The 19,787-nt window shown below is 46.6% G+C and overlaps 2 protein-coding genes across 5 annotated transcripts in view; one reads left to right on the forward strand and one right to left on the reverse strand.

Annotated features, from left to right (window-relative positions):
- rnf111 (ring finger protein 111) overlaps nt 1-9,983 on the reverse strand; it is a 45,572-nt gene extending 35,589 nt beyond the window's left edge. For all 4 annotated transcript variants that reach the window (XM_062523960.1, XM_062523959.1, XM_062523957.1 and 1 more), the window contains exons 1-2: nt 9,652-9,983; nt 128-1,531 (exon numbers count right to left, since the gene is read on the reverse strand). In XM_062523960.1, the coding sequence (XP_062379944.1) occupies nt 128-1,298 (1,171 nt within the window). In that variant the 5' untranslated portion in view covers nt 1,299-1,531; nt 9,652-9,983. The remainder of the gene's footprint in view (nt 1-127; nt 1,532-9,651) is intronic.
- A 2,478-nt stretch (nt 9,984-12,461) lies between these two features.
- ccnb2 (cyclin B2) lies at nt 12,462-17,979 on the forward strand. Its single transcript, XM_062523961.1, has 8 exons — nt 12,462-12,594; nt 14,243-14,371; nt 14,468-14,734; nt 14,855-15,013; nt 15,148-15,384; nt 15,793-15,933; nt 16,391-16,501; nt 17,632-17,979. Exons 1-8 carry the CDS (start codon nt 12,577-12,579, stop codon nt 17,737-17,739), a joined length of 1,170 nt encoding a protein of 389 aa, XP_062379945.1. The 5' UTR covers nt 12,462-12,576; the 3' UTR covers nt 17,740-17,979.
- Nucleotides 17,980-19,787: the final 1,808 nt, after the last annotated feature.

Below are 19,787 nucleotides of genomic sequence, written 5' to 3' on the forward strand. Positions count from 1 at the left end.
GTGTGTGTGTGTTTGAGTGTGTGTGTGTGTCCATACCCGTGCTGGCTGTGTGTGTGTGTGTGTGTGTGTGTGTGTGTGTGTGTGTGTGTGTGTGTGTGTGTGTGTGTGTGTGTGTGTGTGTCCATACCCGTGCTGGCGTTGGCGGCGCTGCTCTGCGTGCTGCTGACGTCCAGGTAGACGTCGTCGTCGTCGTGGTCGTCGTGGTGGTGCTCGCTGGACGAGGGCGAGGAGTCGCTGGTGAGCTCGTTGCTGGACGACGAGGAGCTCTGCAGCAGCGCGTACTTCCGGCGCTTGAACGACTCGCGCTGCTTCTTCCGCTGCAGCAGGAGGCGCTCCTTCTGCTTGCTCGTCCGCTGCACCCCGACCCCGACCCCCCCGATCCCGCCGCCGCCGCTACTGACCCCTCCCCCTCCGCCGCCGCCGCCGGACGACGCCTTGACCAGACGCTTCCGGTGCGCGTGCGGCTTGCGGGCGCTCAGGCACTGGCGCTTCAGGAGCACCGCCTCCGGCTCGAGTCTGGCCCACCTCCGGCTGGCCCGAGTCCGTGCCATCGGCTGCTGCTGCTGCGCCGTCTGCGTCGGGGGCAACAGCTGCTGGGAGCGGGTGTGTGCGTGCGAGCCGTGTGTGTGCTGCTGCTGCTGCTGCTGCGACCCCCCCACGCCGGACGCCCTGGAGCCCTGCTGGACCGCGCCGCCCCCCCCCTCCCCGTCGCCGTCCTCGTCCGTGCTGAGCGTGTCCGAGTCGCCCAGGCGCAGGCTGGACGAGTGCGAGGACGCGCAGTCGCTCAGCGACGACTCCGGGTGGTGGTGGTGGTGGTGGTGGTGGTGGTGGCGCTCGTCCTCGCTCCGCACTCCTCCGTTGAGGGCGGCCGGCGTCAACGGCGGCGTTGGGGGGGGAGGGGGGGGCACCCGCGGAGGGGGCAGCTGAGCGGGCGCGAGCGCGGGCGCCTTGAGGGCCGAGCAGTCCGAGGGCCCCGCCTGCTGCTGACCCTTGCGCTTTTTCCGCCCGGGGAGCCCCCGGTCGCGCTCGCCGTCCCGTGACGGCCGGTGGTGGGCGTTGTTGCCGGCGTTGTTGCCGCCGTCGTTGTCGTCGTGGGCCGGCAGGGGCGGTGGCACGGCGCAGAGCGGGGAGAACTCGCTGCCCGCCTTGCCCTTGCCCAGCACGTCGTCCACGTCGGCGGGGAAGCTCTTGCCCGTGTCCATGGGCTCGGGCGCCAGCGGGGGGGGCGGAGCCAGCGGAACCTTCAGGTGCTCCGGCTTCCGCTGCGCCGCCGCCTCGGCTGGGACCTCGCTCTTCATGGCCGCCGCCGCCGCTGCTGCTGCTGCTGCTGACCTACGACCTTTGACCCCCTAGGGGAGCAGTGGGGGGGGGAGACGACGCAGGCGCCTGTCGAGGTACGCGTTCTCCACTCGCAGCAGGCAGTGGCAGTGAGAGAGAAGAGGAGGAGGAGGAGGAGGAGGAGGAAGATGAGGAAGACCACCACTGAGATCACCGATCCATCACAGGCTTGAGCGACCACCCTCAGCTGCCGCTGGAGAACAAACAAACACACACACACACACATTTTCTTTAATTATTTCACAAAATGTATGAAAGCATACACAAAACAACAAACACATTTTTAGTAACGGCCACAGTATTGGCCCAACTCATTGCATGTGTATGGGGCATGTGTGTTTACTCTTAGACAACACACAGCGGTTTGCTGTTCACCAATATGAAGTGGGGAGAGGAGACCATGCTGTGGCCAACACGCCTCTGCAGGCACAGGCCGATACATTCATGGCATGCGGCCGCCATTGCTGACCATCTGAGGTGCATGCCCCACCCCACCCCACCCTCCGCAGCCACACAAACGCAGTAGCACGCCGCAATCACCAGCACAGGGCCGCTGAACACACCGCCTGGATGACTCTCTAGAAACTGATAGCATTGGTAGCAAACAAAACCCTGAATAGACCACAAACACACACACACACACACACACACACACACACACACACACACACACACACACACACACACACACACACACACACACACACACACACACACACACACTAGCGCACAAGCACGCGCGCACTCACACACGGAACGGTCTGGAATTCCGCTGAATCCAGAGAGCAAACAAATGGCTGCAATCAGAGCCTGAGTCAGTGAACAGTGGGCTTTCCTGGACTTACTGGCAGTGCATGACTCAGTGTGGACACAGAACACACACACACACACACACACACACACACACACACACACACACACACACACACACACCCCAAAAGCAGCCACGTACACTCAACCCATGCTTACTGGACTGGGAGGAGATGAGGCTAGAGGGTCAGATGAAGAAGAAGGGAAAGAGAGAGAAAGAGGAAAGAAAAGATGCAAGAGAGGAGGAACAGAAGATACAAGAGAGGAGGAACAGGGGTGCAGAGGGGGGGAAAGGGAGAAGGAGGGACAGGAAGGAGAGAAACAGAGAGACAGAGACATAGGGCAAAAGAGAGAGAATGAGAGGAGGTAGAGATAGAGAGGACAGAGAGAGAGAGAGAGAGAGAGAGGTAAACAAAATAGAGAGACATGAGAGGGAGGTGGAGGTAGAGAGACGGGGAGGAGAAAGAGGAGGAACACTGAGCAGGGAGAAGGTTGGACCTCCAGAATAACACTGGAGTTCTGTGGGGAGACTAGATGTACCACAAAGCGGTACATGACCATTGAATGGTGCGTGCTGCTGCATGTACTAAAGAAAAGAAATCCCTCTTTTCTGCTTCTCATTCTCTCCATCTCCTACTCCTAACACTCCTTGTAAGCTGCAATTCTTACATGGTTGGTCTCCCTTGGTTGCTTGTTGAAAGATAGTTATTTTCTCATGGATTACAAGTAAATTTCACAAATGTTTCAATTCTAAAGCCACGATCATCATCATATTCTCTACAAGTTGCAAACCTTTCTACTTTGTGCACAACCGCACACTGCACACTTATCTGGTGACATTTCAATGTACATCTATCTGTACATTTACACTTGTAGAATTATGATATTACGCGGTATGTCTAGATTTTTACCATAGTGTAACAATGAGTGTGTGCGTAGGCTACCTGTCTGTATATGTGACACTTGTGTCCGTGTTGTATGTGTGTGGTGAGTGTGTGTGTGTGTGTGAGCGTGCGTGTGTAGAAACTTGTATGCTCCTGAGAGACTGGGGTGGGGGGACAACCAGACCCTGAACACACAGGTACCTGCCCCACCTCCAGCCCCAGGGGGGTGGGGGGGGGCTGATGAGATCATCGGGGGCTGGTGCCTCTGGATCCAGAACTGGGGTGGGTACCCCAGAGCAGGAAAACACACACACACTCACTCACACACTCACCCACACACACAAACACACAGCTTTAGGGTTTATGTCAGCAGAATGCAGGCAGGCAGCAGCCATTTAAAGTGCTCCTCCATGCAAAATTCATGCTCATCATCACACACACACACGGGCCTGCTGTTTATGGGCCTGCGTCTCTCCTCCCCCTCTCCTCTCCTCCTTTACTCCTACTCATCTTCTTCCATCCATCCATCCACCCGTCTACACATCACCTTCCCTCAGAGCAGCTAACTTCAGTTCAGGCCCCTCCCAGATGCTCAATTATGAGAGCAGCCCATCTGTGTGTGTGTGTGTGTGTGTGTGTGGCAGGTGGGGACAGATAGACTCACTTCATTAGCCTACTTTTGCAGACCAGCACAACGTGCAAGGCACAGAGCTAATACTACCACTCTCAGACATGTGTATGAGAGCATATGTGTGTGTGTGTGTGTGTGTGTGTGTGTGTGTGTGTGTGTGTGAGTGTGTTGCTCTGTTTATATAGGCCTATCTGTTCTGTAGTAGAAACTCCCTTTCCTCCTTCTAACTGAAGTTGCATAGCATAAACCGATAGCAGCTAATTACACAACAGGGTGTGTCTGAATTAACTTCACAAATGCAGCATTGTGGTAGGACAGATTCCGGCAGGAAGAATTTGACAGACAAATCCCCTTTAGGGATACACTTTCAAAGGCAACATTGTTGAAGGCATGAGTTTTATTTCCGTTTGCAGCATTACCAAGAGTAAACAAGCATAAAGAAAATGACTTTTCAGCATTAATCATATCTATTCAAATAGCCTTGAAACGCAGTGTGTCTGGCACTGTTACACTTTTTAATGCCACTCAATGAAGTCTTGTCTTCACCAATTTAAATGAATCCCTCTTATTTGGAAATTCAACACGCAACAGCACTGTGCACTGTATTCCAGCGTTGGTAAAGACCTGAACATGGACAGGCTACTGGTTTACACTAGGCATAGAAGTTACAGCTAGGTGCTACTGCACAGCTTTCCTTGCACTCTACGCTAAGCTAAGCTACCTGTGGCGGCGGTGGCAGCGGCTACCTTTGTTGTCTAGTCAATCCCACGATGCATTGTGCGCTGGACTATTTCTAGCAATCGTGACAAACGCTATTCAGCGAGCCGAGGGAGAGGGGAAGACTCGGGGTGGCTCTCAAACTCTCTCCTCGATCGATCCTCAATGCTCGGTCCTCGAGGCTCGTTCCCACTGATCTATAACTAACACTGGATAGACTATCCCATTGTTGCCGCCCCATCATTCTTTATCTAGATCAGGGAGGACGAGGATCGAGGAAGGAAGGGAGGGTGTATAAAAGAGCAAATGAGAGGCACCCCCAGTGTGCTTCCACAGGAGGACCAGATCTCCTTATCTGCAAAGGCTTTGTCGGTTTGGTTCGATCATTCACAGACACAGTCAAATACAGTACGCACTGACTGGTCATTGGAACGGTTATAAATAATGAATTATCTGCATGTGTTTATACGACGATGAGTGTGTGTCTCTGTCTAGAAAGGTCATAATCTGCAGATACAGCAGAGCTCCACAGAGCAGTATCAAGCCTGTGTGTGTGTGTGTGTACACAGTGCCAGACTCCATTCAAAGGCCCGGTCCAAACCCAGACCACCCAGTGTGCGCAATCTCAGCAACCACTGCCTACAGCACGCACGCACACACACACACACACACACACACACACACACACACACACACACACACACACACACACACACACACACACACACACACACACACACACACACACACACACACACACACACACACACACACACACACACACACAGAGTGGAGGAAGGAGCATAAAACAGCCCAGTGACCACAGTCAAATAGTTGATTTTGTTGCTATAGCAAACACTGTGGTGTTCACTTGCTCACTCTACGCTGCTGCCTGTGATGTGCTGACGACACACTCGAGGAGACGGCACTAGATTCACACAGAAAAGTGCGACTTCACATTCAGGCTAATGCATCCAGCAAGCACATTAGCATCCAGCAAGCACTCATAACCGAGGCCGTGTGGTCTTCTGTGTGTGCGTGTGTGTGTGTGTGTGCGTGTGTGTATTGGGTAGGTGTGGGTCCTATGCTGATATGTATTGGGAATGTAGCCTAGCGATTACACATCCATCCATTCATATGCCGTTCAATGAGTTCAGCATTAAAACTGATGTACATCTAATCCATTCTAATCTAATCAAACCCCAGTTTCATTCTCCATCATAAAAAAAAAGAAGCTTCATTCTGTTAGCAGGGTCATAAGGGAGGAGGCGGTTTCTGGTCATCATGGGCCTCTCTCAACATCCCTCCTCGATCCTCGGTCCTCCAGACTCGTTCCTACTGATCTATAACAAGCACTGGATATAGCCTATCCCATTGTTGCCGCCCCGTCATTCTTTATCTAGATCAGTGAGAACGAGGACCGAGGACCGAGGAAGGAAGGGAGGATCTATACAACACGAATGAGAGGCACCCCATGTCTCGCTCCTGTGCTCTCTGTGGGTGTGCTGTGCTCAACCCCTCAGAGAAGTGACTACACCATCCCAGGGCCTTGACCCAACCAGCACTTAGCTCTGACCTCTCGTAGACGCTTCCCCGGGATTCCACATAAAAACACATTTCAGCCCACACATGAGTTCTGTTGGTGCACGGTTGGGTGTACGCACACACACACACGAGTTCTGTTGGTGCATGGTCGGGTGTACACACACACACACGCACACACGCACGCACACGCCGTACACGCACACACGCACACACGCACACACGCACACACACATACACACTTAACGGGGTACACACTTAACAGGGTGAGCATAGGTTGTGCATACCCCTTACACAGGAGCATGGAGGTCCGTAATAAACTAGCTATGCGACTGGACTGGTTGCACCAGTGGAACAGAGCCTGCTGCTGCTGCTGGCAGTGCCACCACATGCTCTTGTGTTCTGAACACAATGCCTCTCTTTCACTCCAAAACCACATCGAATTGAGGATCGCAGTACCCTTATCAATACACCTCTTATCTGAACCTCAGATTCAATCATATAAACAAAACAAACCAAGCCAAAGCCAAGCCAGGTGAGGTAAAATGACTCAATGAATGACTGAAGAACAACACAACAACTGGTGCACAGCAAATCAGGAAGAACGGTGCACACACACACACACACGCACACGCACGCACGCACGCACGCACACACACTACTAACAGCATCAAGCTTCAAAGGATGGGAAGATGCCAGTCCATACACCACTACGCCCCTGGACATACTAGGCAAAAGTAGACGTAGCGACCGCTGCTTTACCAAAACACCATGGAAACCGCCTCCTCTACCCTGCACAGGTGCTATTCAACACAGCTAAAGCAGCTGCTAAAGGCAGCAGCAGCCCAGTTTATTAATCTACACACCAGCCTGATGGTGTAAGATTTCACTCCTAAAATGCTTATGCTATCAGGAAGATCACCAGGCCAAACAATGCACCAAAAGGAGGAGGCCCTTGCATGGCGAAGCTACAGTGATTTCTCTCTCCGGAGCTTTCCAGATGAGAGAGTTGCGCTTCGATTCCTGTAAACTGCTGGAGCCTGAGAGACTTGGCACACTTCTTCTAACGTGACAGGAAATGATATCGGTCTTGCAAATGAATTTCCTGTCATGTTAACATCTTTTGGCCTCAAAAAAAAAAAAAAAAAAAAAAAGCTTTGTTGTGTCATGTGTGGTTGGAGACGTGTACACCATCCTGTGTACAAACCACCAGAAACACTGAAGAAAATATACACAGACTGTGAAGCACCGTAAATGTGTACAAATTCACATTTTAATATTAGACCATAAATGGCTTGTGTTTATGCAAATATAGGCCAACTTAACACACTGGGCTTAGCCTACATTTCTCTGTACACACATGAACACGCACGTGCTCACGCAAGTACACACGCCCCCCCCCCCGCATTTCCCATCACACCCAGAGCAGACAAGAGGAAGGCCAGGATGCCACAGGTGTGGGGGAGGGTGGGGTTTCGAGGTAACCTCTCAGGACCAACGTTGGCACCGCCGCCCAAGGAGCTCGGCGCTGTCCCAGAGTCCTCTGGGAGCCTTCCCATGAGCCTCCACTGTGTCCCAGTGCCACAGAGCTGGGGCATGGGGTTGTGTGTGTGTGTGTGTGTGTGTGTGTGTAGAGAGGGATGTCATGGCAGCTATTCCTCCAGGTCCTGTGCTGGTTACAGATTTCAGAAGGTGATGGCTTTTAAGGCAAAGAGCTTGTTTTTAATTTCTTCCCTTGGGAGTCCTCCCTGTGCGCCCGGCTGCCTGTAGCCAGAACCAGGCAGCCACAGGGGTTCAATGGCAGCATGAGAGGTTGCATAGGCACACAGCTAGTCACAAGGGTCGCTACTGCTGGTTGTGGCACACATTCACAGTCAACAACACGACCACATGCACCGCTCCAAACGATGATCATTTTATTCATCCAAACACCGCCAGCATTTTTGTGGTGGCGATTGGAGCAGTGAATGTAAGTAGATTCATGTTTAGGCCTATTTGGGGAAGTGTGTGTGGTAATGCTATACTCTCTGTCCAGTGGCCCAGTATATCCTGAGCAAAGATGGGACTTGTGTGACATGCAAATGGTCAACAAAAAGGTCACACTCACTGTATACTGAGAGCCTGGACTACAGGAACCCGGGATGTTTATCAACGCATGAAAATATCCAGTGCTCGGTAGACGGGCTGACATACTCCAGATGTCCAATTGATATTTCTTTGCCCCATTCTTGCTGGCGCAAAAGGCCAAACACAAGGTTACACACAAGTAACAACATATGATCGTGTTTTCATCTATTTTGTACCCCAAGACAAAGAAAGAAACAAGCGCGCTGTCTAAGGGACCGTGCAACAAGGTGATTGGCAACTGTCAAATTTTCAGACAGACTAGCTTCATGTCAAAAGGATACTTCACGCAGTGTTGCGTTCCCGAGTCTCACTTCCTCACATCAAGGAGGCTTTGCTGTCAATATTACCAACAGCCCTGTCATTTACGCCGTTATGCAGGCAACACCCAGACATCCTGAAAGATACTAAATGTTATTATCTATATAGCTACCTAACCGACTCCATTACGACCAGCCTGCATCAGCTTCTGTTAGCATGCTAGCTATTGCGTTGGCAGCTAGTTCACCACGGGAAATTCCAACGCAGTCTTTTTAAGACGTCAAACAACATAGCAGTCTTTTTTATTCTGAGCTAACAACAGGAAAGATTTGGCTGAACCTGTCAATTTCCAATCCACACTACAAATGACCAAAACTGAGTTTAGGTGACTATGCAACGTCCCACTATCAAAGCGGACATTAGTTTAATCAGGACAGCTACCTAGCGTGTTTGCCAATGAGAAAAGAAGACCCAGCTAGCTGGCTCGCTTTTGTTGACATCCGAGACATGGTAGTCAAATTCTAAACGTAGACAAAACAGTAAATATGGCTAATGCTGAATCCAACCGTTCAGCATATTATGATGACGAACAATCTGGTGTTTTTGTTCAGCAAAATCGTAATACAAATAACGATTATTTACGTCAATTCATTAGATGACAGTTAACTAGTTTCCTGCAATCACTGACTACAGGCTGGCCTGGTGTGTTAGCTAGCAAGCTAATGCTGCTAACAGTAAACCCTGAACAGACTAACGTCAGGTATCGTTAGCTTGCTAGCTATACGGTCTTGGATGACTGCACTTGAACTACCTAGTCGGTCGAATAACGTCAATTCTAACCGTTTATAAGTGGTAATTCCAATGTATTCTGTTTCTACAACTACCATGACAAGCCCTCTTTTGTCCAAATGCTGTCGTGTATCTCTAATTATACCTGACTTTACCATCATACCAAAGTTAACCAACGTTAGCAAGCTGCTTGAAGGGCTTTCGGGCTCGTTAAAATATTGGAGATAAAGCGTTGGATTCACAAATTGTTTTATATTCTAAAACAGCGGATACTATCACCAGTACATCGACACGACCATTACAAAAAAGATGTAAATACACAAATCAATATTAGATACATTTTAACTCGTTATATAGGTGTATAAATATTTGGTAGCGTTAATCCTGCAAGGACTGTCCGTTTCCAGACATCGACTCTGCTTGCTATCTTGCCAGCCAGCTGACCAAAGACTCGGCTAGCCACTAGCCCGCTTTTCACATCGAACAATGGCACGTTGTTAGGCTCATGAAAATAAAGAAAATCAGATGCGGATAAACCAAACCAAGAATACTTACTTAGAGTTTCCTTCGGATGAAATGAAGGATTTCCTCGAAGGTTCTTTTACTGAGCATACGGCCCGTAATAAATCGAAAATGGGACAAAAGTGGGATTGCGAACGGACGTCAGCAGTCGCTTGAGAAGACTGACAACACCGTCACAGAAACACACATATACAAAAATAGGAAACAGAATATATCTTGAAGGATCCGACGAACCGAAAAATACGTGTCGCCTTGTTTATTACAGGCCGTCGAACGTAGTGTTCTTTCTACATTTGAGATAAAGCGCACATTCCTTTCTGTTTGCCATCAGGGCCCGTGAAGTCCCCATTCCTGCCTGTTCGGGGCGTTCGTTCCACTGTTGTTTATTCAGCTAGTTGTCTACACTAGATGTTAGCGCACGGCTGATCTGGAGTCAGTCAGTCCCTCTCTCTGTCTGCCTTTGCCCTGATTGCCCGAGGAATCTCCAGAGAAGGTAAACACAAGAGGAAGACTTCTCGGACTTTTTGTGCGTTCTTATGAGTACAGGTTTGCCGTCCTCACTATATGAGTATCGTCTTGTGATTTTTACAAATCCACAACATGGAAGCGTACATTTCCAAAGAGTTCCGACTGCACGAGTTGTGTAACACTACACGAGTTACCATGTAATTACGAGCTCACGAGTTCCATTTGAACGCAATTATTTAAACACAATATTAATGAAAGACATCTCAGATAAAATGTTGAATGTATATCTGACAGAATGGATAAATATTCGAATACACCAGTTAAACAAGAAGGCAGGTAACTTAAAGGAGTGTCAATTTGTACAGGGTGCTCTAGAAACCTCTCAATGGATTAGGTGTGCTTTAGTAACCATAATCTGTCATGTAACGCCCACTAGTGGCTAAACCCCATATCGCACAAAGATTTTGTTATTCATTATCGAGGCCAATGCTCTAAATACTAACAGAACTACAATCTCTGCCAGTTTTGGTCTATCTATCTATCTATCTATCTATCTATCTATCTATCTATCTATCTATCTATCTATTTATCTATCTATCTATCTATCTATCATCAATTGTCATCTGTATTACTGGTGGGGATAAGAATGAGTTCGAATGACGATGACATGGTGTCAGTGAAATGTCTAAATGCATTGTCCTGTCAGTGTGCATCCAGGTGACTGTGGACTAATTGAGGCAGTTCTGTCTTCCTTGTATATCACAACATCTCTTACAGCAAGTTAGACTGGTCAGATAATAATGTCCTGCACCATTACCAGGCCAGATTTTACACTACTTATCAAGAGGACTGAGGTCCTCTGGCATACTTGTGAAATCATTCTATTCTGTGGTAGCCTCATCTTTCATTCAGTTGTGTCTGTAGTATACTATATTATAGTATAGCATACTCTATAGAGTATAAAGAGATAAAACAGGGCTGAATCTGTCATATATGCTCTATGGACACTTCTGAGGTGGTAGTGAGAGGAGGCTGACAAACCCCGCATGGACAACCCAACCTGTGTGCACTGTAGGCTACAAGGCCTATCTGTGTGCAGTGTGAGCAGCTCCTTCGGTAACAGGCTGCTCCATCCACAGTTACACACTGCTCTAGAAGCTGTTCCGTGGCCTATATATATTTTTTCCATACGACAATCAGACTTTGCAATAGCAGTCGTCATTTCTCATAACGTGCCACAACTACAGTAGCCTACATAGCCTTCTAGAAGTCTCATCATTCTCTAGTTCTGCACTGATTCCTGGGTTTGTGTTTTCAGATCAGATCATATTATTCTTTAGCCTACTGTCTCCAGATGGATACAAATACATTTCACTTTAGCACTGCTTATGCAGACTTGAGCCAACTGTCCCCATCCCCTGTCTATGCAATCATCTTTCCACACTTTATGCTGTTCCTTTACCTGGGTCAGTTGAGGCAGTTAGCCTACATCTCAGGTTGTGTACTGGTGGTCTATTTGTTTGCTGTTTTCACATAGCTACACTGAGCATGTGTTGTGTCGGCCAGGCATAAAGGTCAAATTCAAGACGTTTTTCCTCAGTGGTGATGTTGGTGGTATGAGTTGTAGAGCTGGTGCTCTCCGTCCATATAGTTTGGGGTCTCTCAAGAGGGGTCTAAAAGCATGTTCAACAGGCACTTAAGTGTTTCTTATTATGGTTTGTAAAGTAGCCAATTTGTTTGTTTTTGTCAGGCTATTGGTTGAATTAGCTTTGTTGTTTATTATTGCTATTCTCCTTAATGTAGTCATATCAACTTTTTAAATGGTTTGCTGTTAAATCTATTGTTATTTAGGCTATATGCAAATTTGGACAAAATAAAATCCCATTACGAACCTAACCATTGTTTAGATGTTGTCTGTTTCTTGTTTGTACCTAGGTGCTGTAACACTTAGAAATGGGGAGTTGATTTATCTTATTCTCTTATTCTATCTGATTTTTTTATTGTCTTGTTTATTATAATTGTGTTAGGCCTATCCCTAGAAAATGCTTGTCTATCTGCTCAGCTCTGCTCTTAAAAAACACGAGTTCTTACTTCTTCTTTGGAATGCAAACTTATCCCTTGTAGCCGATCAATATTATAAACATGTTTCTTATATATATATATATATATATATATTAATTTAGATGGTTAGTATGAACATAGATATATGAGTATGAAGAGCAATTGCGTATTCATTTAGTTTAGCCATAGACAGTAAAAGAGAGTTTAGCACATGATTGTATGTTTGTAGCAACGAACGCACGCTAGACGTGCTCTGGCAACCAATCAACAAACCTCTTCCGTGAGGCAATCACCAATGAGAGCTAGGGGAGCGGTATTTGAATAGCGTAGGGGGCATTCTCTAGTTTACACTTTACAGCGTCGTCGAGGAGGTCTGTTGTCTGTCCTGTTTCCTTTGCGTTTGTTTAAAGACCACACTACGTAATCAAGATGGAAGTGCGCCCTGCTGTAAGTATTTTCTTTGCAATTACTTTGTTGAGTCATCTTCTTATTCCTGGGACATATCACGCTCTCTGCTAATGAACCTTGTGAACTGTTGTTTGTTGCTAGCATGGTGTTTGGGTTAGCATAGCATAGTTCACTCCATGATTGCTGGTGTAGGTTCCTCAAGGTTAAACATCACATCTGTTGAACCATCGTGGACGTTTTGTACAATTGGCCCTCATTAATGTTAACAGCTTAGTTTCTCACATAGTTGAACATGCCATCCAGAATATCGCCCCACAAATACAAATGTTAGCAGCTAATCTTAGTTGGATCCTGACCTTAACGTTGTTGAATATCACCATCCGGTAGCTAGTAACGTTCAGTGCTGTCTTTGCATTCGAAGTTAACGTTGATTTGAGTTACTTTTCAGTAACTCTAGGCTTTAGTGGATTATGTAAGACTCTGGAAGTGCTCTAGCAAAATCTAGTAGCAATAACATGGTTACATGTCGGCAGTCCGACATCCTGCCAGTCCGACATCCCTTTCGTCCGACATGCCGCTATTCAGACATGGTGTTATTCCGACATGCTGCCAATCCGACACATTTTAGTACCCCCATTCCGACAGTTTACAAATCCTATTTTTTTCCACGTCAATTTAACGGACCCTATGAGCCCGACGGACGCAAAGTGCGTCAAAAAACACACCCATTCTTCTCTGTTAGCCTACATTGCTCCGCGATTAGTCACAGCAAGACGAGACCTATATTGCATGAAAGAGCTCAGAACCGGGGCTTTCCAACGAGACTAGACCCGTGTCTGTACGATCAAGTATGCAAATAAAAAATAAAATCATTTAAATGAAAGTATCATATTTACAGTCTATTGCTCTGCGTTCACCCATGCAGCCACTGCTCTCGCTTGAATTACTCCGGGACCAGGCATTGCACAGACATAACACGCATATCAAATGAAAGAGGAGAAACAGAGCTTTCCATTGATACCAAACACATCGATCCTTTTGTGTTATAGAAACAGACGAAGTGACAAACAAATAAGAATCATATAGATTCGGCTACCGCTATTTCGTTTGATTTACTCGTGAAACCGTGGTTAAAAAGATACAGCTTGCATGTCAGATAAAAGAGAAGAGCTAGAGCTATCACCAAATACAACCTTCTAGGCCATAAAACAGACGAAGTGACAGCAAAATAATAACTTACAGTAATTTAGCTCCACTTAGTCCGGGAATAATGAGACAGAGAAGAAAACTTGCCATGTCTAGAACTTCTTCGAGTCGTGCACGCAACAGACACATCAAGAAGTCTTCACAATGACATTTTAAATGTGAATCTTTATTATTTTACACAATTGGATATAGTTATGACATTATAGCCTATTAATGACCTCATGTCGGAATGGCACGTTGTTTGAAAAAATAGTTCAATACCGCCACTGCGACCATGAAAAAAAAAAAATGTCGGAGTGGTGGGACTTTCTCCCATAAAGAGACATGCCTCCACTACGACAATTGGACATCAATGTCGGAGTGCTGGTATGTCGGAATGAACGGCGGTAGCCCAATAAACATTGCCATATCTCAAGCATGTTGAAAACCATATGGTGGTGGTGGAGCATTTGTTTAACTTATTTGATGTCTCCCTGCACAGCGAAACAATGTAAGGAACATCACCACTAGAACAAAAGGCATGGCAGGGGTTGGCCTGGCGCACAGGGCTGTGTTGGGAGAGCTCTCCAACGTTCCCATCGCGGTCAGGACCGGACCTGCGCCTGGCAAGGTAACTTAACAACATGACTCCCAGCTGCGCAATATGGGCTCCGATGCTCCAGTTTGTGTTTGTCCATGCGACCATATGATATTCTCTTCCTTACAGAAAGTGGCCCCGAAACCTCTAGCATCGGTTCAGCCAGTTACTCGACAGCCCGAACGGGCTCCAGTGCTTCCAAAGCTTCCAGTTCCCGTAGAGACTGTTCCCGTAGAGACTGTTCCTGTCTATCAAGATGTCTCGATGAAAGAGGATGAGCTGTGTCAAGCGTTCTCCGAAGCTCTTATTGAGGACATTGATGAAGGCGATGGAGACCAGCCACAGCTTTGCTCAGAATACGTGAAGGACATCTATGCTTATTTGCGGAGTCTCGAGGTATAGATTACAACTGGTGAAACATATGGATGGAACTGTCTATCTAAACATACTGGTTTGTGTGTTTACTCACAAACGTCAAGAGTAAATCCCTGCAATCATTTTGTCTTAACTTCCCAGTTGCAACAGACCATTCGGGCGAAGTACATGACCGGCTATGAGATTAATGAACGCATGCGCGCCCTGCTGATCGACTGGCTTATTCAGGTGCACTCAAGGTTCCAGCTGCTCCCGGAGACCTTGTACATGACTGTTGCCATCCTCGATCGCTTTCTGCAGGTAAGCCCCCCCCCCCACCCCCCTTTTACCACTGCAGAGCAATGGCTACATCTATTTCCACTCAGATTTATAGAAGGGATGTCCTGGTTGGTAAAGTGTGTGTGTGTGTGTGTGTGACTTCCTGTGTCCTGCAGGTACAGCCAGTTTCCCGTCGGAAGCTGCAGCTGGTGGGCGTGACTTCCATGCTGCTGGCGTCCAAGTACGAGGAGATGTTTGCCCCGGAGGTGGGGGACTTTGCCTACATCACGGACAACGCCTTCAGCCGTGCACAGATCCGCGCAATGGAGACGATCATCCTCCGGGCTCTCAACTTTGAGCTGGGACGTCCACTACCGCTCCACTTCCTCAGGAGGGCATCTAAGGCTGGGAATGTAAGTTGGGACACACACACCTACATTGCCAAGGTGCTACGCTACCTACTGGCTGCGGTGGGCATACTCTACTTGTTGTTGAACATAATGTAATGTGGAGCTTTTTGGATATGCAAGGGGGGGATATCAACTTGTCAGTCTCGTGTTGAGACGTAGTAGGCATGGTCCCGGCCTTAATTGGTGAACTCCTTTGCTGTCCAGCCCCCTTAACTCCCAGAAGAAGGCATAGCCGAAACGCGTCAGTTTTTAGAAGGTTAATATGACCAAGCCATAACAAACTTTTTCAATTGGGTGCCTTCAAGTTTCTTTGTTGGCAGCCCCTGTTGTACTTGTACTCTAGCTGTTGAGAGATCCTTACTGCGGGTCTAATCCGGTGTCCTCTTGTCCTTCTCTCGGCCCCTCCCTCAGGCGGACGCCGGGAAGCACACGCTGGCCAAGTACCTGTTGGAGCTGACCCTGACTGACTTCGAGATGGTGCACTACCGTCCGTCAGAACTGGCAGCTGCCGCCTCCTGCCTCTCCCAGCTCGTGATCGAAGGACAGAAATGGGCAAGTGTGACCCCCCCCCCCCCCCCTGGTCTTTATTACCCTTCCCTGTGTCTGATGGAATTACTAGATTGGCATGCTCGCTCAAGAGTGTGCTGAACTTTCTGTAATGGCTTACTTTATATCCATATTAGTGGAGATGTGCCCAAACAATAACTTGACAACCTTGTTAAGTAACATTTGCTCCGTTGCTTTTTGCAAGTTCGGCTTCATTTGCCTTTGCTGTGCCTGTGGGCTTATTTGTCTGTCCTTAAAGGGACACTTCACCGATTAGCATTAAGCTTTGTATCTTTAGAAAACCAGTCAAACTGAGGGAATGATGGATGACCATTCAAAAACATGACTGGTTTTCTAAAGATGCAAAGCTTAATGCTAATCGGTGAAGTGTCCCTTTAAGTTTATTTACGTGTGTAATATATTTACATTTGACTTTGTTTACACACACCTCCACCCCCTCCAGACTCCCACGCAGCAGCACTACAGTACCTATGACGAGGCCCACCTCAAGCCCATCATGCAGCATATGGCCAAGAACGTGGTGAAGGTGAACGAGGGCCTCACCAAACATGTGGTAAGCACCTCCATACAGTCCTATCGGCCCTAGTACTCATCCTTCAGGGGCGCCACCACAGGGTTTCAGCGGATTCTTCTGAAGCTGAATAGGAGTTATAGGCCTCAGTCATACAATTAAAATGTTACACGTTTAGGTTAGTAGTCTTAAAGGGACGCCTCACCGATTAGCATTGCATTTTGTATCTTTAGAAAACCAGTCATGTTTTTGAATGGTCGTGCATCATTCCCGCAGTTTGCCTTGAGATGGGAGAAATATGGATTTCAATGTTGGACTTCCTGCTTTCAATGATGTAAAAATCATCATTTTACATCATTGAAAGCAGGAAGTCCTATTCATGGGCTTCATTGAAATATGTATTTCTCCCATCTCAAGGCAAACTGAGGGAATGATGCACGACCATTCAAAAACATGACTGGTGATTCATGGTTTTTGAATGGCGCCCACCGGACACAGCGTTCAGTGGACTTGACGTGCAGGAATTTAGAACTGTTTTCTATCCCTGTGTGGCAGCAGACGTTTCTGATGGGCTTTGCTTTGTTAAAAACTTTTTTTTCTTGTCGCAGCGCGCCAGGTATGTGTCTGGTGGGCGCCGTCCTGGATGTTTACTGAATGCTACTTCTACAGATTTAGAATGTACCTGTTGGGTATTGTACAGAAGTTCTCTCGGCAGTACAGATGGATGTAGCTATGTAACAAATGTATGCACATTTTGTCCCTACATAGGATATTAGTCTCAATATTTTTTATTTTGGTAATTCTGCGATGTTGACTCCTTTTTTTTTGCTTAATGTTTGCACATTATGACTGAAGTCTTTCAGTCATAATGGTCTTAAGTTTTGAATTTAAGTTGTAGAAATCGTTTACTAGATGCATTAGTCTCGTATAATAAAGCCACTGTATCCAATTTAAAGACTGAAGGTGTTTTTAGTGTAGAACCAAGCTAAAGGCTATCATGTACAGGAAAACCAGACCTTATGGTGTAGTATTATACTGTCCCATGTCCTATTTGATGGCGACAAGGCTGTTGGCTGACTGGAAACAAATTTGGTGATGGTGTCAGGCTGTTTTCCCCACATAGTTCCGCGCCAGTAGTTTCCTCCATTGACTTGACTTCTTTTCTTGTCCAGGCTGTAAAGAACAAGTACGCCAGCCACAAGCTTATGAGCGTCAGTCAACTGGAGCAGCTGAAGTCTTCAGTCATCAAGGACCTGGCAGCTTCTCTGTTGGCCAACTGAGAACCCAGACAGAGTTTTTATCACCTCCAACTGCACTTTATACTGTCCATTTCAACCGGCCAGCTACCTGATTGGGCAGGCATTGCTGCTGCTTTTTTTTAAAAAGGTGTAAATATTTTTAATACTGTACAAATAAATCATTTCTTTGGATTATATTGAAACTATTTTAAATTGTTTTACCTTTACTTTGTATTGCCTTGAATCTAAATGAACTTGTTTCAGTAAAATGGGAGCAACAAACTTTTTTGGCTGTGGTGTCATGTGTTTAGCAGGCAATTTCTCATAGGGCTACATATGGACATGTTGCCATGCCGGCCAACCTATCTGTGCATGTGGAACATTTGTTGAACTATTTCACATACTAGTCTTAAGTACCATTTCATTGCCATAATTTCTGCAGCTTTTTCAAATCCTGCACGAGCAAGTCTACCCAACACACCATGATGAATTCCTAACCAGTACCTTCAATCATTTTAAGGTGTGTTTTGAGGGGCTGGGAAAGTTGACTCTTGTAGGCATGCAAGTTGTTAAGTTGTCATGACAATATTGTAAACGGGTTACATTTTCTTTGCTAATGTCAATTTGTCATGACAAGACAGTCAAGTTGTAATAATGACACTCAGTCAACTTGACATTCCAAAAACCGAACGATCACTAATGTGCAAGGTGTTATGTCATTCTTATGATGGTTACATGACACCCTTATGTAGACCCCTTCAAATAAAGTGTTACCCAAAAGTCTTTATAATGTTGGCCGAATGTTTGCTTTAGATATATGTTTGATATTTTGAATGTGTAATTTTGCTGGAGATTTGGGGCATTTTGTAGGCCTACTTTGTGAGCAATTCTGGGTTTTGTGTGTAGAATTTTGTTGTAAAAAAAAAAAATGTAGAAATGTGCATAGGCCTATAAGGTTGATAAAGGAGAAAAACCTACTGAATGTACCCCTTTTTTAAAAAAATTTCCCCTATTAATCAAGGAATCCCTGAATTAACACCTTAAAATGAAGATACGCTTAAATTATGAATTACCCCCTCACAACAAGGGAACCCCTTAACACCTTAAATGTAGATCAAGGGGTCATGCCTTAAAATGCCACATGTTTGGTGTCCTTTTTCCTCATTCTTTAATTATGGCATTACGATCAATCTCCAAAATATGATTTTTTTTATTCCTCTTTTAGCATGGGGTTCATAAGTGTATGAGCACAACTGTAACCACCATGGGGGGGGGGGTAGAGTGCAGTATAAGTACATCAGTGAGTGCAATTGTCCGCAATTGGGGCAGCGAGGGGGTGGAGTGGCCCCCGGGGACCAAACCAATTTTTTTCGTAAAAGTCTTCTGGGGCTACATGCCTACCAAGTTTCATGTGCCCCGGTGTTACGGTGTCCCGGGAATCGTTTGCCAAAAATTCAGGAAGTAGAGGACCAAAAAAATAAATGAAATTACAATCACTATGACCACCGCTATAGTCATGATGATCAAGTTGTTGTAATTCTTGGTAGATTTCCACCCCCACCATAGAAGTCTGATGTTTATATGAGAAAAAACAAAAGTGTTCAAACTATATGTGATTTTGTACTCCAGACACCTTCAATGAAATCAACCCCAGCTTGATCCGATAGATCTATTAGATCTATAAGACATACCAGATGTATGAGAAAAATCTCTGGATATAGCAGATCCAACACATCCAGCCCAGCTTATCCCAGATCTATTATGATAATCAGCTCTGTAGACAGCTTCGGTATATTCTTCAGAAAATTGCTCTGTCATCTGTGATGGAACGATGTCAAACCTCTGTTCCATCATCGGTGATGGAATTCTGTCCCAAAACATATCTGGTCCCTGTGGGTCCACTGAAACACACAAGAGGGACAAGAGTGATGACCCTCCCACTGAAGTAACATTTGGATACATCTCCATGACAATGCTCACTGATTTGATGCTGCCGGAACACAAAGCCAGGCAATTAGCCACCTTCAGAGAGAGGTCTTGTTATACACTTTCAAAGTTTACAATACTTCGGTTTGTCTGTAGGGACCCTC

This window comes from Sardina pilchardus, chromosome 21 (assembly GCF_963854185.1).
Source record: "Sardina pilchardus chromosome 21, fSarPil1.1, whole genome shotgun sequence".
NCBI classification, from domain to species: Eukaryota; Metazoa; Chordata; class Actinopteri; order Clupeiformes; family Clupeidae; genus Sardina; species Sardina pilchardus.

Excerpts from the sequence above, each read along its gene's own strand:
- ccnb2 (XM_062523961.1), top strand. Across the intron at positions 14,735-14,854 it reads CTTATTTGCGGAGTCTCGAG|TTGCAACAGACCATTCGGGC; the intron begins GTATAGATTACA and ends TTAACTTCCCAG. Across the intron at positions 15,934-16,390 it reads TGATCGAAGGACAGAAATGG|ACTCCCACGCAGCAGCACTA; the intron begins GCAAGTGTGACC and ends CACCCCCTCCAG.